This window comes from Agelaius tricolor, unplaced genomic scaffold (genome assembly GCF_023055355.1).
Source record: "Agelaius tricolor isolate 1412-34295 unplaced genomic scaffold, bAgeTri1.0.p SCAF_4, whole genome shotgun sequence".
Taxonomy (NCBI): Eukaryota; Metazoa; Chordata; class Aves; order Passeriformes; family Icteridae; genus Agelaius; species Agelaius tricolor.
This window is the reverse complement of record NW_027269264.1, coordinates 20144058-20163744: the sequence shown is the minus strand read 5'-3', so window position 1 is coordinate 20163744 and position 19687 is coordinate 20144058. Positions and strand designations below refer to the sequence as shown.

The 19687-nt window shown below is 36.5% G+C and overlaps 1 protein-coding gene across 1 annotated transcript in view; it reads right to left on the bottom strand.

The window, feature by feature from the left end:
• FANCC (FA complementation group C) overlaps positions 1 to 19687 on the bottom strand; it is a 79607-nt gene that overhangs the window by 24706 nt on the left and 35214 nt on the right. Inside the window, exons 5-8 of the mRNA XM_071424811.1 lie at positions 8647 to 8766; positions 7792 to 7856; positions 5530 to 5694; positions 2352 to 2508 (exon numbers count right to left, since the gene is read on the bottom strand). Of these exons, the coding sequence (XP_071280912.1) occupies positions 2352 to 2508; positions 5530 to 5694; positions 7792 to 7856; positions 8647 to 8766 (507 nt within the window). The remainder of the gene's footprint in view (positions 1 to 2351; positions 2509 to 5529; positions 5695 to 7791; positions 7857 to 8646; positions 8767 to 19687) is intronic.

Sequence of the window (19687 nt, the reverse complement as noted above, 5' to 3'; positions counted from 1 at the left end):
AAGCCCTCTCAACCTATTGCACTTTTCTTGCAACATACTTTTGAAACAAATAAAACTACTTTGGAAAGCTATCTCAGAATCAAACAGAAACTAAATGACACCAATTCAATCACATCTCTTTTTATATACATGGGTTTTAAAAATCTGTGTATACACATATCTATCCATTCCTGGTAAAACATAAAATACTAGTATATGTATTTACTGCACGTTTAGACATACAAATCCTAAAGTTACTTCAGAAAGGAAGACATCCACTAACCCACTCAATTTCAAAGAAGCTAAGAGACCATCTGTGATGGTCAGTTCACTTGTTTTTATTACTTCTGAGTAACTACAGAATTTCCAATATTAATTTCAGTTTAACCACAAACATAATAGCATGCCATATAAACATAAGTTAGTGGACCATCACACAACAATTACTCTTGGAATTAAAATATGTCAGTAGTACATATCAAGTTTATTTCATCAGAGAAGTACAGTAGTTTACAACTATCTGTGTACCTTAGATCTCGGTGAGGTTTATGTACAGTATGATTATTGTATTAAGACACCTGATTTAGGTAAGTTACTCTGGTAATGAAATTATGAAAGAACTGATTGAAGTTTCCTTCTTATAATGTACTATAATCAAATCACTAACATCACTATTTGTCCTCTAAAGGTTTTCTTCTAGGTAGGAAAGTAGAAATCTAGTTTTGTCTCATGATTCCACTATTACCATATCCATAAGGTAAACAGAGCTGACATCCTAAAACACCATAATCCAACTGCCAAAAAATTCAGATCCACATTCCTAAAAAAAATATTTAAATATCCTTTAGGCAGGCTAAATTAATATACTGTGAATTCAAAGTGCTTACTAATTTAATGTCACACAAGAATCTTCACAGTAAAATGAACATATTGTACAAAATACCGTTATGCATCTAGACCACTATTTCAGCATCACGTTATCTTCCTTCTATACTGCCTCTCTGAAGCTTCTCATCCAGTTGTTTTTACCTCTTATGCCATCTCCCATATATGCACCCTGCCTCTTATCAATTCCTATCAATCCAGCTGCCTACTGCTCTCTTCTTTACAGCTCCATTCATTCCATTCTTTGTCCACAGGATGTCCTCTCTAAACCAGCTTTCAAAGCTACTGCACTGGTCTTGTGAATATCTTATTTTGAAACCACAAAGTCTTTGGAGCAGAGGCAAGTAAAGACAATCTAAGTGCGCTAGCACAGTAATGTTCCATTCTTTTCAGAGATCAGGATGTGACGGAAACTGAAGGATGAAGATTTTTATTAAATTACAAAAACCAACATTTGAAACAAGTATTTGACTATTTTAAAAATATATTTTATATTTATAACCTAGATTTAGATATCTTTTTTTTTCCTCAGCCAGTACATGGTATAGTACCAGATACTATATAAAGTTTACAATATATCTGATATAGAAAAACTATGCATAGGCCTTCTATGTAGTCTTGTTTGCTGTAGTACCTAAATCCCCAGTTGGCATATGAAGAACTGTTGACACCAAGGCATTTATGAGATTTACAAGTATCGTAATGGATCCCTAAAACAGAAGAAGATTTCCAGGTTCAATTAAAAAGGAAGAATATGTAAAGGTAGCATTCTTTTCCTCACTAGAATGCGTAGTCTGTAAGCAGTTTCATAGGCTGAAAATAAAACACCATATGCCATTCATTAGTTCTGTCATTTTACGAAACATATAATTTGACTGCATAGCACACATGCTATTTCACACTGCAATTAACAATTAAATTTACATTCAGTGCTGCAAACTAGCTCATTATTTTGGAAAAAGTACAGTGCCAGGTTTTCTCATAGGGAAGATTTTTGGTGCTCTGCATAACACACATCTGAAAACAAATTTTAATTACAGGTTAGCAAATGTTTTGCATTAAGAATTTTGTTCAGGTTTGCAAATAAAACCAAGTAACTAAGCAGTCCATAACAAGGGACTCCAGTTGTTCAGACTGCTGGACAAAGGGCACAGCGTTTGAAGTAAAAACAGAATCAAATCCTTCCTGGCCAGAGTTTATAATTTTTTAAGAAAGAAAAACGTACTCAGCACCCTCACCACTGGGATTTGTGTTTCTTTACCCATTTTTCATCACTGGATGAGATCTTTTTTTCTCTTCTACCAATTCACTGCAAAAACTAAAAAATTACTGATGTTTGTAAGACTCAAGATTTGGTCTGAATTAACAAGTTTTATGTCCCATAATGGCCGTTTATGCTGATGCATGTCTCTACGCTGACATATTTGCAAACTGTCACTCCTGAAGCATGAAAAAGCAGTATCAAATGTACTATATGTTGCACATACCAGCAATGAGTCTTTTATGACACGAGCCACTTCTTCCAGTGAATTCAACTGAATGGAAAACAACTGGTCTAAAAGATGTAAGGTAGCTTTTTCAAGGCTTGGTAAGTGACGAAGCCAAAGGCTGAAGACAGCTGATTCAGGAAGGGAGATCTTCTTCCTGGTTTAGAGAGGAAGATACTGTTTTACTTGAGTAACTAGAAGGAAGACCAAAAAAAATTTACTCTTTTTTTTTTTTTGTTGGGTTTTTTTTAATATATTGGGGAAAAAGGAGACACAAAGATCAACCTGAAGCAAGAGAGAGATCTTGTTTACAGTTCAATAGCAAATCATAATAGCAAAGAATGACAGGAAATCACCATCATCTACAAATGCAACTTTACCACGTGTGTTTAAAACCTAGAAATTTGGTCATATGGGAACTCATCAAAGGGAAACAGAATGTTTAAGTCTTGAGTTCCCTTCCTCTCTCAAGAAAGATCCTGTCCCTGTGCTCTCCTCAAACCCAGATTAGTTCCTGCAGACAGCCACTGTCAGATGAACAGGAAGGTTTCTGCTGTATAAGCAAAGCATTACCTATCTTTGCAGAGAAATAAGCAAGAAACCCAAAACCAACAACAACAAAAAGGAAAAAAAAGATAACAAACAAAGAGAAAATTTACTTAGAGGTAGCTAAGTCTTCAGCCCACCAGCACTGACCAGAGCTATACAACAGACAAATAGTAAGAAGACAAGTTATCTCTTCACCTAAAGACTTCAGCTATTGGTGTTGTATCACCACAAAAGAAAAGGCACAGTGTGGACCAGCATGAATCAAAATATACTAAACTAACCTCCCAAGAAGAGATAGCACAAACACCCTAGAATATTTTTGTAGCTATTTTGATAGTTGCAAATTAAAAGGTTCAAAGCAAAACAATACATAAATAACAATAAATATTTGCCGCCTTGGTCTTAAATCAAGTTAAGATTTAAAAACCTAAAATGAGGATAGAGAATACATGCAAACTAAAGCTACTGATAAAAGGAGAAAAACACCAGCAGAAAGAATATTAAGCTGTTTTAGGATCTATTTTCAATGTATTTATTTTGCCATACATTTTTTTCATTATCAGCTCTCAGAATTCTGAATTTCATTTAAAAGCCTGTATTTTTTCCATTCAGTATTATGTAATGACCTTAAAGTATACATGAGGAGACAAGAAATACATTGAAGTACCCAGAATTTCAAAAGTGTAAAGCAATGTTCAATTTCAGGATACTGTTTTATTAAATATTACTATTAAAGCACACACACATGAGAGTAAATAAAGAGTGACAAGAGATTAGCTGGTTTTGCCACTATCAACTTTCTTGTTGTTTTTGTGACAGCATGGTAGATGTTATAAATATTATGTCAGGAAAAGAACACTAATAAGCTTACACAGAGGTGCTACAACTGTAAGATATAAAAGCCATACAGGAAGTTAACTGTAGTGATTATAATCCCACAGCTGAACTTGCAGATGTCCCCACCAGGACAATTTTGAGTTCTTTGGAGCCCTGCAAGTGCCCTACTCTCTGGGGCAGGTTCCACCCATGTTCAGAAAGAAGACATGTTCAGAACTCAACAGAGTAAGGGAAAATAGAAGTCAATTGTCAGAGAGGGGAAAAAAATAAAATACAAGCACATTCACATTAAGACCACATGAATTCAGTGACAGTCCTGGAATATATCATGCAAAGCATGTGTGATCCTGTACCTCTCTCAGGGAAACTTGTGCAAACTGCACTTTTGTTGAGGACCCTGCAAGAGCCACTTAGTCAAAAGCCATGTGAAATCAGGTATATTTGTTCACTGTGATAAGTAAGTAGCTCAACAGTTAATAAAAGAGACATTTCTTTCAGTCAGAAGAACCTCTTACTACCATCCAAAGAATGGCCTTACTCACAACATGAAGTGTCAGAATGGTCATGATGGACTGCCCATCAGCTTACTGATATGAGAACAAAACATCTGTACAGAACCTGTGAACTTGCTCTCAAAGTCTTTCAGACTTATGGAACAGGAACAGTCAGAAGCCACAAAATACGGACAAGTGGAAGGGTGAAAGACAGCTCTGTGCTTTTGAGCACATCTTTCACTACCAACTGCCACATTCACACTCCTTTTTAATTCCTTTTCCTCGACTTCTAGTAACACGCATGGATTAGTTATTGTACTTTTCCATTTAATTATCTATTTTTGTCTGGAGCCCTCAGTGGATCACCACAACAATATTCATAAGAACATCTCAGAAATTATGATGAGTACAGAGGAAGCAATTAAGACTGCTTAGAAAAGGAGAGAAATGGATGACTGACACAAAATGTTCACAAGAGACATTTTCTAGTATAAAAAAATGTTTATAATATGGCCTTTCAGGTACAACTTGAATAAAGCAATTCTCAAGCAAATGCAGGCTGTGCTTTTCCTGACATTTTCCCTTCATGGCATAGGCAACCTTGCTGAGTTCAGGTTCACTCAGCTGGTTTCCATGCATTGACTAATTTTATCAGAACAGTGGGTTTAGTGGTAGCAAAACAAGCAGAGCTGTATTTCACAAATTGCTCCTCTTTCAGACTCATTAAAACTAATCTGCTGAAAGCCAGGAGAATTTAAAATCTGGAGAAGCAATTTCACAAAAAAAAGGAAAAAAACAAAAAAACCCAAAAAACAAACAAACAAACAAAAAAACCCCACCAAAAACAAACAACCAAACAAAACCAAAAACAAAACCCCAAAAGAATTATGAAAACATCAAACATTAGGATCTATCTTACAGAAAAACTATAATCCCTCCCAAAATGTCAAGTTAGCAAAGGTAATACACTTATATGACACATAAATGACATTTCTGTAACAAATAATCACAACTTCCACAAAATTCCTAAAATCTATTGGAAGTTTTAACCTCCTTTTTAGGGAATAGGTGAGACAAAGTCACAGTCAATATTTAAAGCTGTTACGCCACATTTTGTGCATTACAGCAATGTAAAATTCGGCTTTGGCCCACATCCTTAGCTCTGCTATCCAACTGCAAGGGAAATACCTTACTAGAAAAGTATACAGTGCATTCAGCACACAAACCTAGAAAAAGGACATTGAATTGAATTTATAGTCTTTATGAAAAAGTAAAACAATACAAACCCTGCAACTTACTTTAAAAAGGCCTCATTCACAGCCTCTAGAAACTCTGAACTGAGAATTTCTTTTGATGACCCTCCATGGTAAAGAAGGAGAGTTTCCAGCAATGGAGTTAGATCAGGCAAAGTAATGAGAGGCACACAGAAAATGGAAATATCATTCACACGACTGGCTGAAATGCTGAGGGAAAAAATAAACACAGTTCATATTTCAGAAAAGTCATAAATTCTAAACTGTTAAGCAAAGAAAAGGGCATTAATAATTACAGAATATTAAATGTAAGACATGCATACCTAACTGCTCAAAAATTATCTACTAGAATGACTGTTGACATATCATTTCTTATTTTGCATAGAATTTTAAGAAGTCAGATAAAATTTTGATATTTAAGTGCTCAAAACAAACCATATGAGGGATATCAACACAACTCTAAATTGAACCCAGTTGTGATGGCTCCATCACCACATCCTTACTAGTAGATACTTAACTGTCTCTCCCTGTGAAGGAAGACTAGAGATTCATAGCTCCTAGGCAAGTTTCCTAGAGCCCCAGAAGAGACAACCTAACTGCTTTTCAGGCCTCCCGTTGCTTTTTTAACCTTTCTTTCCTCTTAACAGAAACATTTTATGAATCCTGCTGTCTTCAAGTGCTCAGCTGGAAAATTTTTGTCTTACAGATCTATAGCTGAAGAAAAATGTAGCCCCTTTGGACCTTAATACACAAAGCACTTGCTGGATCTTCTCACTAAAACTACATGGTTGGAAGTGGTTAAAGACAGTGGAATCTGGAACATAAAGAAAATACAGAAACTTTGGAACTTTAAGAAAATTAAAATGCTAGGGACTAGATTTGCAAAAAGAAGTCACAACTTTCCCAGAGAATATATATTGTTTCTAGCACATGAAACTGTAGCATTGACAGGAAGATACTTATAAAGACTAAGAACTATGAAACACTGAACTCCAGCAAATTAAAACATTGTCCTATATTGTTTGTAAAAGGCTTCCCTGAGTTCCTGCAAATTTCTCCTGATTCACTAAAAGAAGTGCATTCTCTGAAAAAATCTGAAAGTATTTTTTTTGAGGAGTCACCAACAGGACTTCAGGACCTATTGGTGAGGACAGGGAATTAAGAAGGCTGCTCAGCAGTATGGACACGAGGTACTAATCATCACTATTTAACCAGAGAGAGAAATAAAACGAAACATTTTCCAAGATGCACATTTCTCAGTAATTACCTAACTAAATATTTGTTTAAGGTTTCTTATACTGAAATACTTCAAAATGCTCTTTTGTTACAAGTATTTTTGTAAGAATGGTAATTATTGGGATGATCTGATTGTGCAGCAGTATTTTCCAGGATACACAGACCTGAAACTCTAAATCAGCTCCCTTTACAAAATTATGTTTCTAATTCCTTATCCAGGATTAGCAAAATTCAGCAGATGAATTTACTCTTACCTAAGTTCAGAAGAAAAACCCTGTAAAGATAGTTTTGTTCTAGATAATCTTCAAAATATGTTCTTGGAAAATAGTGCACAATCCATTCTACTGTGTACAATGAATTTGCAACGATGTTATCATCTGAATTTTTAAAATATCACTAAGTGGAAAAAGGAAAAACTGTACATCTCTAAAAGCAAACTACTTTTGTCTCTGGAACTTGAATAAACATCCATATCGTAATTTCTACACTCAAAAATCAACCTAAGTTCAAAGTTTTCTCTTTCTCCTAGCAGAAATCAGGTATTTTTCTTCCCAACAGTCTCAACCAGCTTTATAGCTAAGTCTGTTTCACCTTACTTTTAAAAATGTTGGCATTTAGTTCCTATATGGAAAGAAACTTCATGATACTCCTCATTAACTGCGTCCGTAATTTTAATACTAAAATCAGTTCTAAACAAATCCAGCTCACTTAATCTTCCTTACCAAATATCTAGATGCAAAGAGGAAGGGGAGGATAACAGCCAAGTTAAGCCAAGAAAGGCATAAATCAGACAGCAAAAGGACATGATCATGTGACAAAGAGCGACAGTAGCACCATTAGCAAATGATCTTTCAAGGTCCCTTCCAATTCCTCTACTACTCCTAGGTTAAGTACAAACACTTACATGAAGAAGCCAAGCCTACCAAGCTTGTCCACACCTTAAATTATCTAACATATGTATCCAAAACTTTTCAACTGAAGCCTTATTTGCCCATGACTGTAAAATGATTCTCACTGAACTGTAATGACCCAGACCAAAACATATCAAACTTATGTTTAGATAACACCTACCTCTCCTGAATGTTAAATCCATTGCACTGGTTTTCTCTGAGTTCTGTTACTAATGAAACGACCATCTGTAAAATAAAATAAAAGTAAATACATTACATTTACTGACAATAAGCAGATATAATTTGCATGGTTCTCTGTGTGACTGTAAAGGATGTACTGTAAAGGTTAATTACTTCCTCTGTTCATCTATTTTGATTTTTTAATTTTAAACTATTGATGTCAAATTAAAGCTCTCCAAATCACTGAACAGACTATACTGCAAAATGTTATTTTACACAGTATATACTTCATACATTTTAAAACAAAGAAGATATTCATTTTAGCTCTGTTTCCCCAAGATTAAAGGCTTAACTTTCAGAAGAGCATTACCAATAATTTTTACATACTTTGTCTAATTTGAGTCAACACATCATGAAATATTATTCCCATTACTTTTATATATCTTAAATAAAAAAGTGACTTTAGCTAACATTTAGGGTTCATCTCCCATTTTAAATGCAGCAGATACAGTAAAAAACATTCAGAAGTTACATTCTAATACAAAAAATTATAAATGTAATTTTAACTTCATGGGTAAAAAATAATGATAGAATAGGTTTTTCTTTTGTTATAGCGCAACGGGAATGGGAATTTTGTTTTTATGAATATTTATTGTAGTGTAATCTAATAAAAATTTTTCATTCGTCCAGAGATCTCCCACTTCATTTTTTTCCTTAAAAGGTTGTAAAAGTAACTGAGGTAAGAAAAGATAAACAAAGTTCAGTTCATGTTCCTTATCACAATGACAGCTCCATGTAGGTGCTTATAAACTAGTGATTTATTATTGTCAAAATCTCAATTACACCAAATACTTACATTTTTAACCAAGTGACAATAATAATCTGCTGACGTGTAGCCCAGAGCTGATATGAACGTACTGGTTTCTGCTTCATTACTTTCCCACTTAGAAGAAGAAAGGAGATGGCACAGCAAACTCTGAAAAATCAACAGAATGGCAATGAAGTTCCAGGCTAACACAAGCTGTGCAAAGGGATATTGAATTCTGCCTGGGGTAAGGCCTTTTGATCAGCTGTGGCCATTTTACACCATTGATACAGAAGAGCAGACAGCTCCACCAACCATAAGGAAAATGCTGCAGCTGCTACGATCAAATGTGGGGTCACACACACCACAAGATCTCAGCAGCTGTCCAATCTCAATGGAGACCATTCACATCAAAACCACAGACCGTAGCTAGGTTTCAGTTCTCTGAGAGCCATTTCAATCACCTGTAGTCTTGATCAGTACCATGATCAAGAAGTGCAAGTGTGTAATTAACATCTACTTTTCCATATCACTTCTTCAAGATGCTCCGGGATTCAGAGTCTGGTCTCACACTGTAGTTTGCTTAATTTACTCATTATTTTGAGAAGATGATGATAAAAATCTTATCTTGACATTTACTTCTCTACCAATTTCACTACAAAATGCTTTATGTTTCATAAAAGCCTTTTAAATACATCATATGATAATCTAAGCAATCCTTTGATGATAGATTCCAAGTCAGATTAACAGATTTGGTATACAGGCATGCACAGGGGACTCTGAGCACAGTACTCATGCTTTCCTAGTTCTTCAGCCCTACTACAGCTCTGCTGTCATTTGGACAGATCTTACACCCCAGCACCTTCCCTAGCAAACTCATTATGAAAACCAAAAATGCAAAATCTTAAAGCTTCTTTTTTTTTTTTTAATCTTGGTGTCACAACTGAGCTGAGATAGTTCTAGGTTGATCATCAAACTATCTACTCTGCATTTTTTACAGTTTCATTCCTGTTCTTGACTGCTACACGCTAACATAACAACAGTTATGTTCCCTTTCCAGGGTTCATTTCAGGGCTTTATGCATCACTGACACTTAAAGTATAAACTTTATATGGCACTAAGTATATAAAATTCTTTGTAACAGAGGGTCAGGATTAGTATACACTGAAAAAGGCCTTCATTTAAAAACATGATTAAAGGAAAGTTCAGACAAAACCTCTGTGACTTCCATGGGTTTAGGCTGCTTCATTCTGTGCATTCTTATTAATAAAAAGGAACATGATGAAAGATTTTTGAGACAAAAAAAAAAAAAAAAGGAAATCTCATTAACTTATTTTCTCCTTTCAGAAACTCAAGTATTTATACATGCTTTTGTTGAACACCCCTAAGCAACTGTTTCAGAAGTCCTGGAATTAGATATATTCAATCCATGCGTTCCATGTTTAATTGATGTGAGAGAGAAGAATCAGCAGAACACCAGAGGTCTAAGAAAATTCACTGTTCTCAAAATAGGTAAGAATTTGGGATACCTTATTTATTGTACTTCAGGATTCTTTTACTACCTTGAGGAGTTATGTTAAATGTCTAAATATGTCTTTTCCTTCATAACTTTTTTCCTAGACAGCCCTCAACAGGAGCAGCTGCTGTTCTACTGGCGTCCAGAGAATTCCCACAAATACAAGAGAAAGAAAAATGCTATGGCAAAACAGTTTCAAAGTAGTAACTTACATTCAATTTTTGCATTCTTAAGAAAAAGAAAAGAGCAGATACTAAAAATGTACAACCCTCTCTAAAGGTGTCAAAAGCAAAAGTTAAAATCTATTAACTCTACAATCTCCCAACAGGCCTTAATCAATTCATTAATAAAAAATAATAACCTTTATATATTTTTATTGTCTTTTGCAACTATTACTAAAGTTAAATTTTCTTTTCAGAACACTAACAAGGGTACCTACAAAACAGGATAGTTTTCCAAGTAGAATGAGATAAGGGACCAAACTGCAAGTCAAAAACAAAATAAAGGAGGTGTTACAACAGCAAACCTGGGATACCCCTTTCACGAGAGGTAAGGAAGAGCTTGAAAAGTACAGAGTCTGTTGGATTGATTAATGAAAGACTTACAAAAAGCTTGACCAGTGATAATAAACATAAAAATCTCTGAAAAGGATTTGGCAGGCTGACATGGCACCAAATGACAGCTAAATGAGGGAGTGGCTTAAAATCCCACATACTCACCTGTACCACTGCCAAATTTATTATCTAGTGACCCTTTCTGTAACCAGAATTTTCCAAAAGATAAAATAAATTGAATGGTCTCTTTGTGAAGAGTACTTCTGAAATTATTTCCCCCCCCCACCCTTGTGTAACAGCCAGTGTTAACCAAGCAGTAGAAGAAAAGAGAAGCAAAATGACTACACACCATCAGAGTCTGCGTATGTCCTGCAGCACTCTCCTGTGATGGTTTTCAGTTTGGTACTGTTTTGGGGTTTTGCTTGCTTATTTACTTGCTTGGGGTTTTTTGTTGCTTCATTTTCAATTTACTAGATCCATGCAAGGAATTTGCAGATTTTTTTTCTTGAAATGTACAAAATCTCTGAGCGACCAGAAGGGGGCAAGGGAAACACAGGCAAGAAGATATTGGCAGTCAAAATGAAAGGAGCTATTAAGTATTTATATATGACAAATAGGTATAAAAGATGGAAAACATTTACAATTCAGCTCTGTGTCTTATGTATTTCATTTTACTGACAGTGTTGCAGTGGAAAGCCTGAGACATCCCTACATGCAAAAAAGGTATTTGTTAAAGTAAGTTAAAGCATTTGTCTTTTTCAGTTTGAAAGCTTTCTTAATCTTCTAGAACACACAAAGAAAGCTCTCCTTCTCTTGAGAAAAAGAAGCTTATTTATTTCTTATATAATTCTGGTTGTAAGTTATAATTCTTTTACTACTCTATATTAACAGAGAGCTGTCTGGAAGAAAAATTAGTACTGATGCTTCACTCATACTTGACAAATGAGTTGTTAGGGTAAGGAATATTTAATGTCTTCATCAATGGGATGGGATTGAGTGGGACAGTAGGATCGAGTGCACCCACAGCAAGTTTGCAGATGACACCAAGACACGTGGTGCAGTTGATTCCCTGTGGGAAGGGATGCCATCCACAGGAAGGAGGGGCGGGCCTGTGCGAAGTTCACGAAGTTCAACAAGGCCAAGTAAAAAATCCAGCACCTCAACTGAGCAATCTCCAGTATCAGTTATCAGGGATGAATGGATTGAGAGTAGCCTTGAGAGCAGAGAAGGGCTCAGGAATATCTGAAACTAACTCTTTCAGAAAGTACCATAGAGAAATATAAAAGATTTCAGATTTTCTCACATATATAGGAAGCAATACAAACATTCAAACCTTGTGACAGGTTCCATTATTACATTATGAATCACCCAAGCATTTGGAAAATCAAAAGGCATGACATATTACAGAGCCACAGTATCAAACAGTTATTTGATACTGATGGATTTAAGCAATCATTTCAAGATCAATACCTACGAGATATTCAAGTACATGCTGAGAAAACTGTCAGTACTAAATGTACTCCTGTACTGATGGTATCAGCCAAGGATCCTACACTTCCCCAGCAAAATTAACAACTGGTGATCTGCATAATCATCAGTTATTCCTGGCAGTGAATCAATTACCACTCACTGTCTAATCCACTAATACCACATTCTACAAGCCAAGAAAGTGGATCTGCAGCAGAAATGCTGCATTCAAAAGGAAAATTAACAAGGGGTCTTTTATTTTTGTATTTCCAGAATCAAGATGGCTGATTCTGGAAAACAAACACCAGTCAGGCACACTCTAATATCCTAAATGACTTTTTTCTTGACTTCTTTCGCCACTAAGTAAGGAAACCACCTTGGCTGTAATTGCAAGAGAAGAAATCCATCCCCCGGCCTAGGATTAAAGGCATGCTATTCAAAATCTCATTCAACATGAAACTGAATTAATGAATTTTTATAAAGCCCTCACAATGACCAACTTCTCTGAAGAACCTTGCAAGTGACTTTATTGTACTGATGCAATTTATACTGAATAATACTGCAGATAATTCAAAATCCACTGCTGCAGAGAGATTTCTAATACCTTTAACAGGCAGATAATCCTATGAGCATTACCACAAAGACGTAAACTCATAAACTTTCTTTATCAGTGTAAGCACACTGATTCATATCTACAAGATCCTATAGCATACGTCCACTTCCTCCCCACTCCCACAACAAAATTCAGTACGGGATATGGAATAGCATATGATTTGCTGAGGCAAAGCAAGGGAAGAAAACAAATTTTCCAGTTCTTAGACTTCACAGTAGTTCTTGTTCTGTGGATGGTCCAGAGCTGGGATATCAAGACAAAGAAAACAAAAGAAAAAGAGAGGATAAAGAGAGAAAAGAGAAAGAAAGGAGAAACACGAGAATGAGAGAAAAAATAAAGAGGGGACCTGATTTATTCCCTTTTATAGTTCATCTGGTGCATGCCTCTTATGTAAACTAGACAAAACACAATTTTGTTCATTCATGCACAGTCAGCCCTTCTCCTGGAAGTGAGGTGGGGGTGGGGGACTAAGCATGAGTCTCAAGGCAGAGCAGGATCTTGGCTCAGAACAGCACTGCCCCAGCTCTACAGGACTCTCTCCTGGAATCACACCTTTCCTGTAGCAATACTCAGAATGTTGAGACAAAACATGCTTAGATCTGATGCTCTACAGTGGCGCCTCAGTCAGTTTGCAAATGAAACCAAGTTGGGTGGGAGATTTGATTTGCTGAAGTGTAGAAAGCCTTTACTGAGGGATCTGGACCAGCTGGATCAATGGGCTGAGGCCAGCAGTATGAAGTTTGGTATGGTGAAGTCCGGTCACAACAACCCCAGACAGCACTACAGGCTGGGGCAAGAGAGGCTGGAAAGCTGCCCAGCCAAAAAGGACCTGAGGGGGCTGGTCAGCAATGAGCCAGCTGTGCCCAGGTGCCAGGAAGGCATCTTGGCCTCTACCATCAATAGTGTGGCCAGAGGAGAGGGCACTGACTGCCCCCTGCTCTAGGCACTGGTGAGGCCACACCTTGACTCCTGAGTCCAGATCTGGGCCGCTCACTGCAAGAAGGCCATTGAGGGGCTGGAGCAAGGCCAGAGAAGGGCAACAGAGCTGGTGAATGGTCTGAAGCAGAGACCCTATGAGGGGCAGCTCTGGGAGCTCAGAATGTTTGGCCTGGAGAAAAGGAGGGGGAACTCTACAACTACTGTTCTCTACAAGTGCTTGAAAGGAGGGTGTAGCCAGGTAGGGGATGGTCTCTTCTGTGACAATCTCAGTAACAGCTGACAGGACAAGAAGACATGGTCTCAAGTTGCACCAGGGGAGGTTTAGACGGGATATTAGGAAAAATGTCTTCATTGACAGGGTTGTCAGGCATTGAAATCAACTGCTGTATTGGTGGTGGCATCATCACTCCTGGAAGTCTTCAAAAGGTGTGTAGATGTGGCACTGGGAGATGTGGTTAGGTGGCAGTATGGCAGTGCAGTGTTAACATTGGACTTCATGATCTCATAGGTCTATTCCAAACTCTATGATTCTAAAGTGGACTAAGTAACTAAAATACTTTTCACAAAAGCTAAGCTAACTCTTTTGATACTCCTCTTTAAGTAATGAAGGCTGATTTCCATGAGCTATAAGGGATTTGTTGAGTTACTCCATAACTTTGTTTGTAACAACCATCTCATGAGGCACATGACTATATGAAAGCCTGGAAATTAGTTTTCTGAAGCAGAATTTGTCCCTCCACTGATTTAAGTAACATAGTCCCAGGAAAACAGGAACTCAACTAGACTCTACAAATCCAGCACAAAGGCAGGAGGGGCTTTAGGTTCTGATACCGTATTTACCAAGCAGGGATCCAAAAGCTCCGAACCCTTTTATCCCTTTTCTTTCTGAAATAGCCAATATTTTCCTGTACACATCAATAGGGAAAAATATACAAGTTTGAATTAAAGGCACAACTACTTCTGAAATTAGACATCAACACATAAACAGAACTAGATTTTTATTACAAGATGGCAAGTTTTATGCTAGTAACTGTATTTGTGTAGCAACTGTCCTGGAATTTATGACACAGTTTCAAAGAGATTCCAGGGGAGGCAGATAAAGCAGTTTATTTCTGGAAACTTCTCAATGCACTCTTTCCAAAATATTTATGGTTCTGAATGTCCTCAGAGGCAGATGTGAAAATCAATAGCTACACTATATTTTGAACAGTGGAGATGGACGGTTTCACTGAGATAAACCATTCAAACTTAACATTGATTAAGACTTCCCAGCAATGATACTGAGCTTGTTTTTGCTATCTTGGATGAGTCTATCAAAGCAACAGTAGAGCAGGATTAAACTGAATCATTTATTCTAAATAATTATTTCTCTTAAGTATATTCTGCATGAAAACACAAAGTGCAGTTATTTTTTGAGAAGAGACCATTAATGACATTTTGCAAAAAATTATGATTTGTGTAAATCTGTTGGAGTAAGTACAGCATGGATACCCAAGGGGAAATCTCTGAAATCTGGTCAAGTAACAGGTTTATTTCTGACCTTTCTATCTGCTTCAACAGGACCAGATTTTTTTGGCTCTACTAAAAGAAAGCAGGTGTATTACGAAAAACTACATCTTATTCAGAGGAAGTTTTAGATGTAAGTGCTATTTCTTATTTGCATTTAATAAGACTTTAGAATGAGAATTCCTTGTATGTCAATGACTTCAGGAGTCTGTACATCAGTGTTGCTCTTAGGCATTTCCTCTATAGCCAGATGGCCCATGGCTTTCAATGCAAGTCTAGAAGACAAGAAGTCAAATTCTATTTCCAATCTGGCTTAAAAAGTAATCCAAAACTGAATAATTGATTACATTACAGATAAATCAGACAATATGATTTCCAGCCATAATTTAAAAATATAAAAACAGTACATAATAGGGTTTTTCTTTAAATATAGGGCTCTAACAGCCCACATTACTTCCTAAACCATTTAAACAGAGTCCTCAGTAAGCAAGATATACACATTGCTTTGATTTGTTTTGTAAATATGAATTAATTTTTTGTTTGCTAGCTTTCAGCAGCTCAAATTCCTGTAAGTATTTTAGTAGCGTTTTCTTAAAAATCCTGCCCAAAGGCCAGTGAGTTTTATCATGTCCCATATTCTCTAGATTGAATAATTAATTGACAATAAAACACAGAGTCGGTACTTTTGAAACCTTCTTACCCTGAAATAAGTAGCCAGTTCTGAAGAATCATGGTGGTTAAGTCTGTAAATAACAAAGCAGTATATTCATTTAAAGACCATTTCACCAACTGTTTACAAAATCAATTCTGGGACTGGGATGCTTACATAATACAGTTCATATTATTTCCACACACCCACTCATAACAAAGTTTGTGACTTTTAATTTTGCTTCTAAGCCCTCTTGCTCACTTGTTCCTTGGCTCCAGGAGAACACAGAAAAACAGTTTTCCGCAAACCAAAATCAAAATGTAAAAGAATATAAGGTGTGGGAAATGCAAGCACAGAGAAGCAAAGCCTCGATCATACAAGTTCAGAGATAGAGATGGGTACAGTGTTTGACCTAAGACCTTGGAGAAGGCTTGGAGCTTTAGAATAGAATAGTGAAACAGACATGAAATAAGAATAAAAATGTGTAGTTTAAGCACAAATGTGTTTTAAGCAAGTAGATATAGGCCTCATATAAGTGAACAAATACAGTAAGCAAAATAGTAGAAGATTTTAGAGTTTCACAATAGAACCTCTTGTAAAATTGATAAAAAGCAGAAGATACAGCAATAAGTTTCAATAGAGTTACATGATTGGATAGAAAAAGACACATTGTGGCAAATTGTGCAAAACTTAGCAATTAGCAATTGGTTATGGAAGTGCTAGCGAGCTTTGTGGAAGTAGCTGATTGGATAAGAAATTTATAAGAGACATTGTAACTAGAATTAGTTAGAATTCTAGAATTAATGGCTTCGGATACAAGGCTTCTAACGTGGTAACTATGGATGTAACAACCTTCATCTCACCCTTCCATGCAACTGATTTTGCAATAAACCATCTTTTAAACACCTCATCAGTTGACCCGTCTTTCTGCATCCCGAACAACTGGTGCCCACCGTGTGAGGAACAAGATTTTCATCTCACTTTGGGACCGCCCTGGAGGATGATTAAAGGAAGCCCTGAAAAGAGGGTGAGAGTCAAGTTCCAGTCGAAAAGAGGGTCTGAGTCGAGTTCCAATCGGCTGCTGAGAGGAAGCAGATTACCAGCTCCCATCAACTGCTGAGAGGAAGCAGATTACTGTGCTTGCTGGACCCAGCCTGGCCTGAGTCTGACTTGGATCACCTGCAAAGAGACATCAGGTGAGCTCTGGGGAACAGGACAAGAGATGTGTCCAAAGAACAGAGAGACATTTATACTCTGGTAAGATCTAACTCTTGTGCTGTACCCAAGCAAGAACTTAAAGATCTTTCAAGCTGGGTACAGAAAAGTTTTGAAAATGCAGATTTTGAATTTGCTTTTACTATGTGTTTTTGGGATACTGTTGGAGTTAAGCTATACAACTATGGGAGTTAAGCTATTGGATTTTACAATCGCTAGGTTGCTTCCAGTATGCCATGTGCTTAGCAAGATATTTAACAAACAGTTCAGGCCAGCTGCACCCTTGGTAACTCCCTCAGCTCTGCCACTCACTGTGGCTGTGCCTGCTGTGGCTCTGCCTACTCAGGCAAAACCCCTGCCTCAGGTGGGCCCCCTCCTGCTCCTGGCTCCTGCTGCTCCTGCTGCCTGGACTGCGCCTGCAGGCTGTGTTACCTTTAGCTGCTTCTGATACTACAGAGAAAGGGAAAGATAAGAAGGAGCTTGAAACTTTTAAACAAACTATAGAAGTACAACCATTTTCTGACTCTTGCACCGCTGTAGTTTGTTTAAAAGTTTCAAGCTCTTTCTTATCTTCGCAGAGAGCTCCCAAGGCCTCCAGCATACAAGCTCAGAGATAGAAATGCATACAGTGTTTGACGTAAGACATTGGAGCTTTCTCTGCTTGCATTTCCCACCATGAGGTATCAAACACCATACAGATTTAAATATCATCTAGCTTTTAAAGTACTATCCTACTCAAAATTATTCTCTTTTCTCAATATTTTATAAAATTCTTAGTGTATCAATTAGGGGAAATTACATGGCATATATTTGTGAACAACAATTAGTATGTACGAGCATATTACACCAAAAAAATAGTAAAAATCGTAAAAAAATTTTTAACTAGACCATTGATTAGCTAACCAAGAAGTTCAGTCTCTCCTTTAAAATTAAAACTGGTTAAAATGCATTTCAAAAGACAAAATGTTAAATCACATACACATATACTTTTCAATTATTAGCTACTGAACACAACCTCTCACTTCAGCAAATTCAGTCTATTCCAGTAATCACTCAGAGGTTTTGCAAAAAAGAAACCACTTCAGTTTCAATTAACATTGGGGAAGCTTGGAATATTCTTCAGTAATTTAGTTAATTAGGGTCAAAGTGCCTAAGTACAAGGATAGGAGAGGTTTGCTTCCTACATTTCTTTCTGACATTTACTGTCAGGGAGTTTTTTTGTTTCAGCACAGTTTATGGATACATGCATCTACAGGATGGTTTTCATTAGCTAAATTCTGTGCCAGCACACTAAATAAAACTGCTGGCTATGTTTAGGATTTACTGGATCTTCTCATTTTGGTCCTTCTTCACTTGGAACATAAGTCTGATATCTGCCTACATCTAAATGTCTATTGATAACCATGACAGACCAGTTGATCATAAACAAATTATTTTGCTAAACACTCATAGAAAAACAAGGCTCTTGTCATTCAAGCATGTGATCAAGTTATAGAAAATCTACAGATAAATGACTAGACTGAACTACTTTTGACCTAAAAATAAAACAAACAAAAAAAACCCCCTACAGGAATGGTACTATTCTTTCAGAAAATTAATACTCAGAATTCATTACTTTTCACATATTCCCAGGCATGAAAACATAGATTCTCTGAAGTTCTCCACACTCTATCTGATGATTACCCTTAACCCTGTTCTGTCCCTGAAGAATTAAGCAGGCTCATCTTCAGTCAGTGTCTTCAGTAAAACTGCTTTAGGTGCTCTTATATTAGGCCAATTTCCTTAATTTTCTTTCAACAGTCATAACTACATTTTTCTCTTTAAAAATATTTTAAAAGTATGGCAAAATACACTAAAGGACCATGAAGGCCTACTAGAAAAACTTAAATGAAAAAAATTTCAAAAACCCATTGAGACAAAATGCTTTTTCTTTAGAAATTAAAGTATGCTATGAATTGTATTACTCTTGCTGATACATGAGGTTAGTAAAAAGACTAGTCTCATATTCTACCTCTCTTCCTAAAATGGATGAAAAATGTTACATGATCCTAATTTCCAAATGAAATGTGGAAAAGAAAATTATAGGGAGGGGAAGGGAAGGCTGCACTGTTTTTCCCTCACCAATTCAGCCTCAGTTACCTTCTATGACACTGGTACAGAAAAAACACATTGCACTACTACTGCGGCTAAGACCATGAAACTTTTTAATGGATGAGTTCCAAAACCTAAGCTCCATCTGTAAGTCACTAACAAAACCCTCAGAAATCATAAGAAAGAAGCTGAAGAACTGCTGGGCTGGCAAGCTTTGAGTCTAGTCTTGGCCTCAGACAGGAAAAGCAGTTTCAAATCTCCTTCCCTTTACTCTCTCCTTTCTCTTTAAGAAACACCCACCTAGAAAGTGCTATTACTCTTTGTATTAAAAAAGGGGAGACTTTTGATGCTGAAATAAAACACACATTTACACTAAATTACAAAAGGAAATTCAATAGCTCTACCAGAGTAAACCATAAATCTTTTTTCTTTTTTTTTAAAGCTCTCTGGTTTAACTAGCCAGTGATTTAGAATTAATTTCCTTCTTCCCTCCACAATTTTCAAAAGCCAAAATACAAGCTTCCCACTGAAGAATTCCTTTT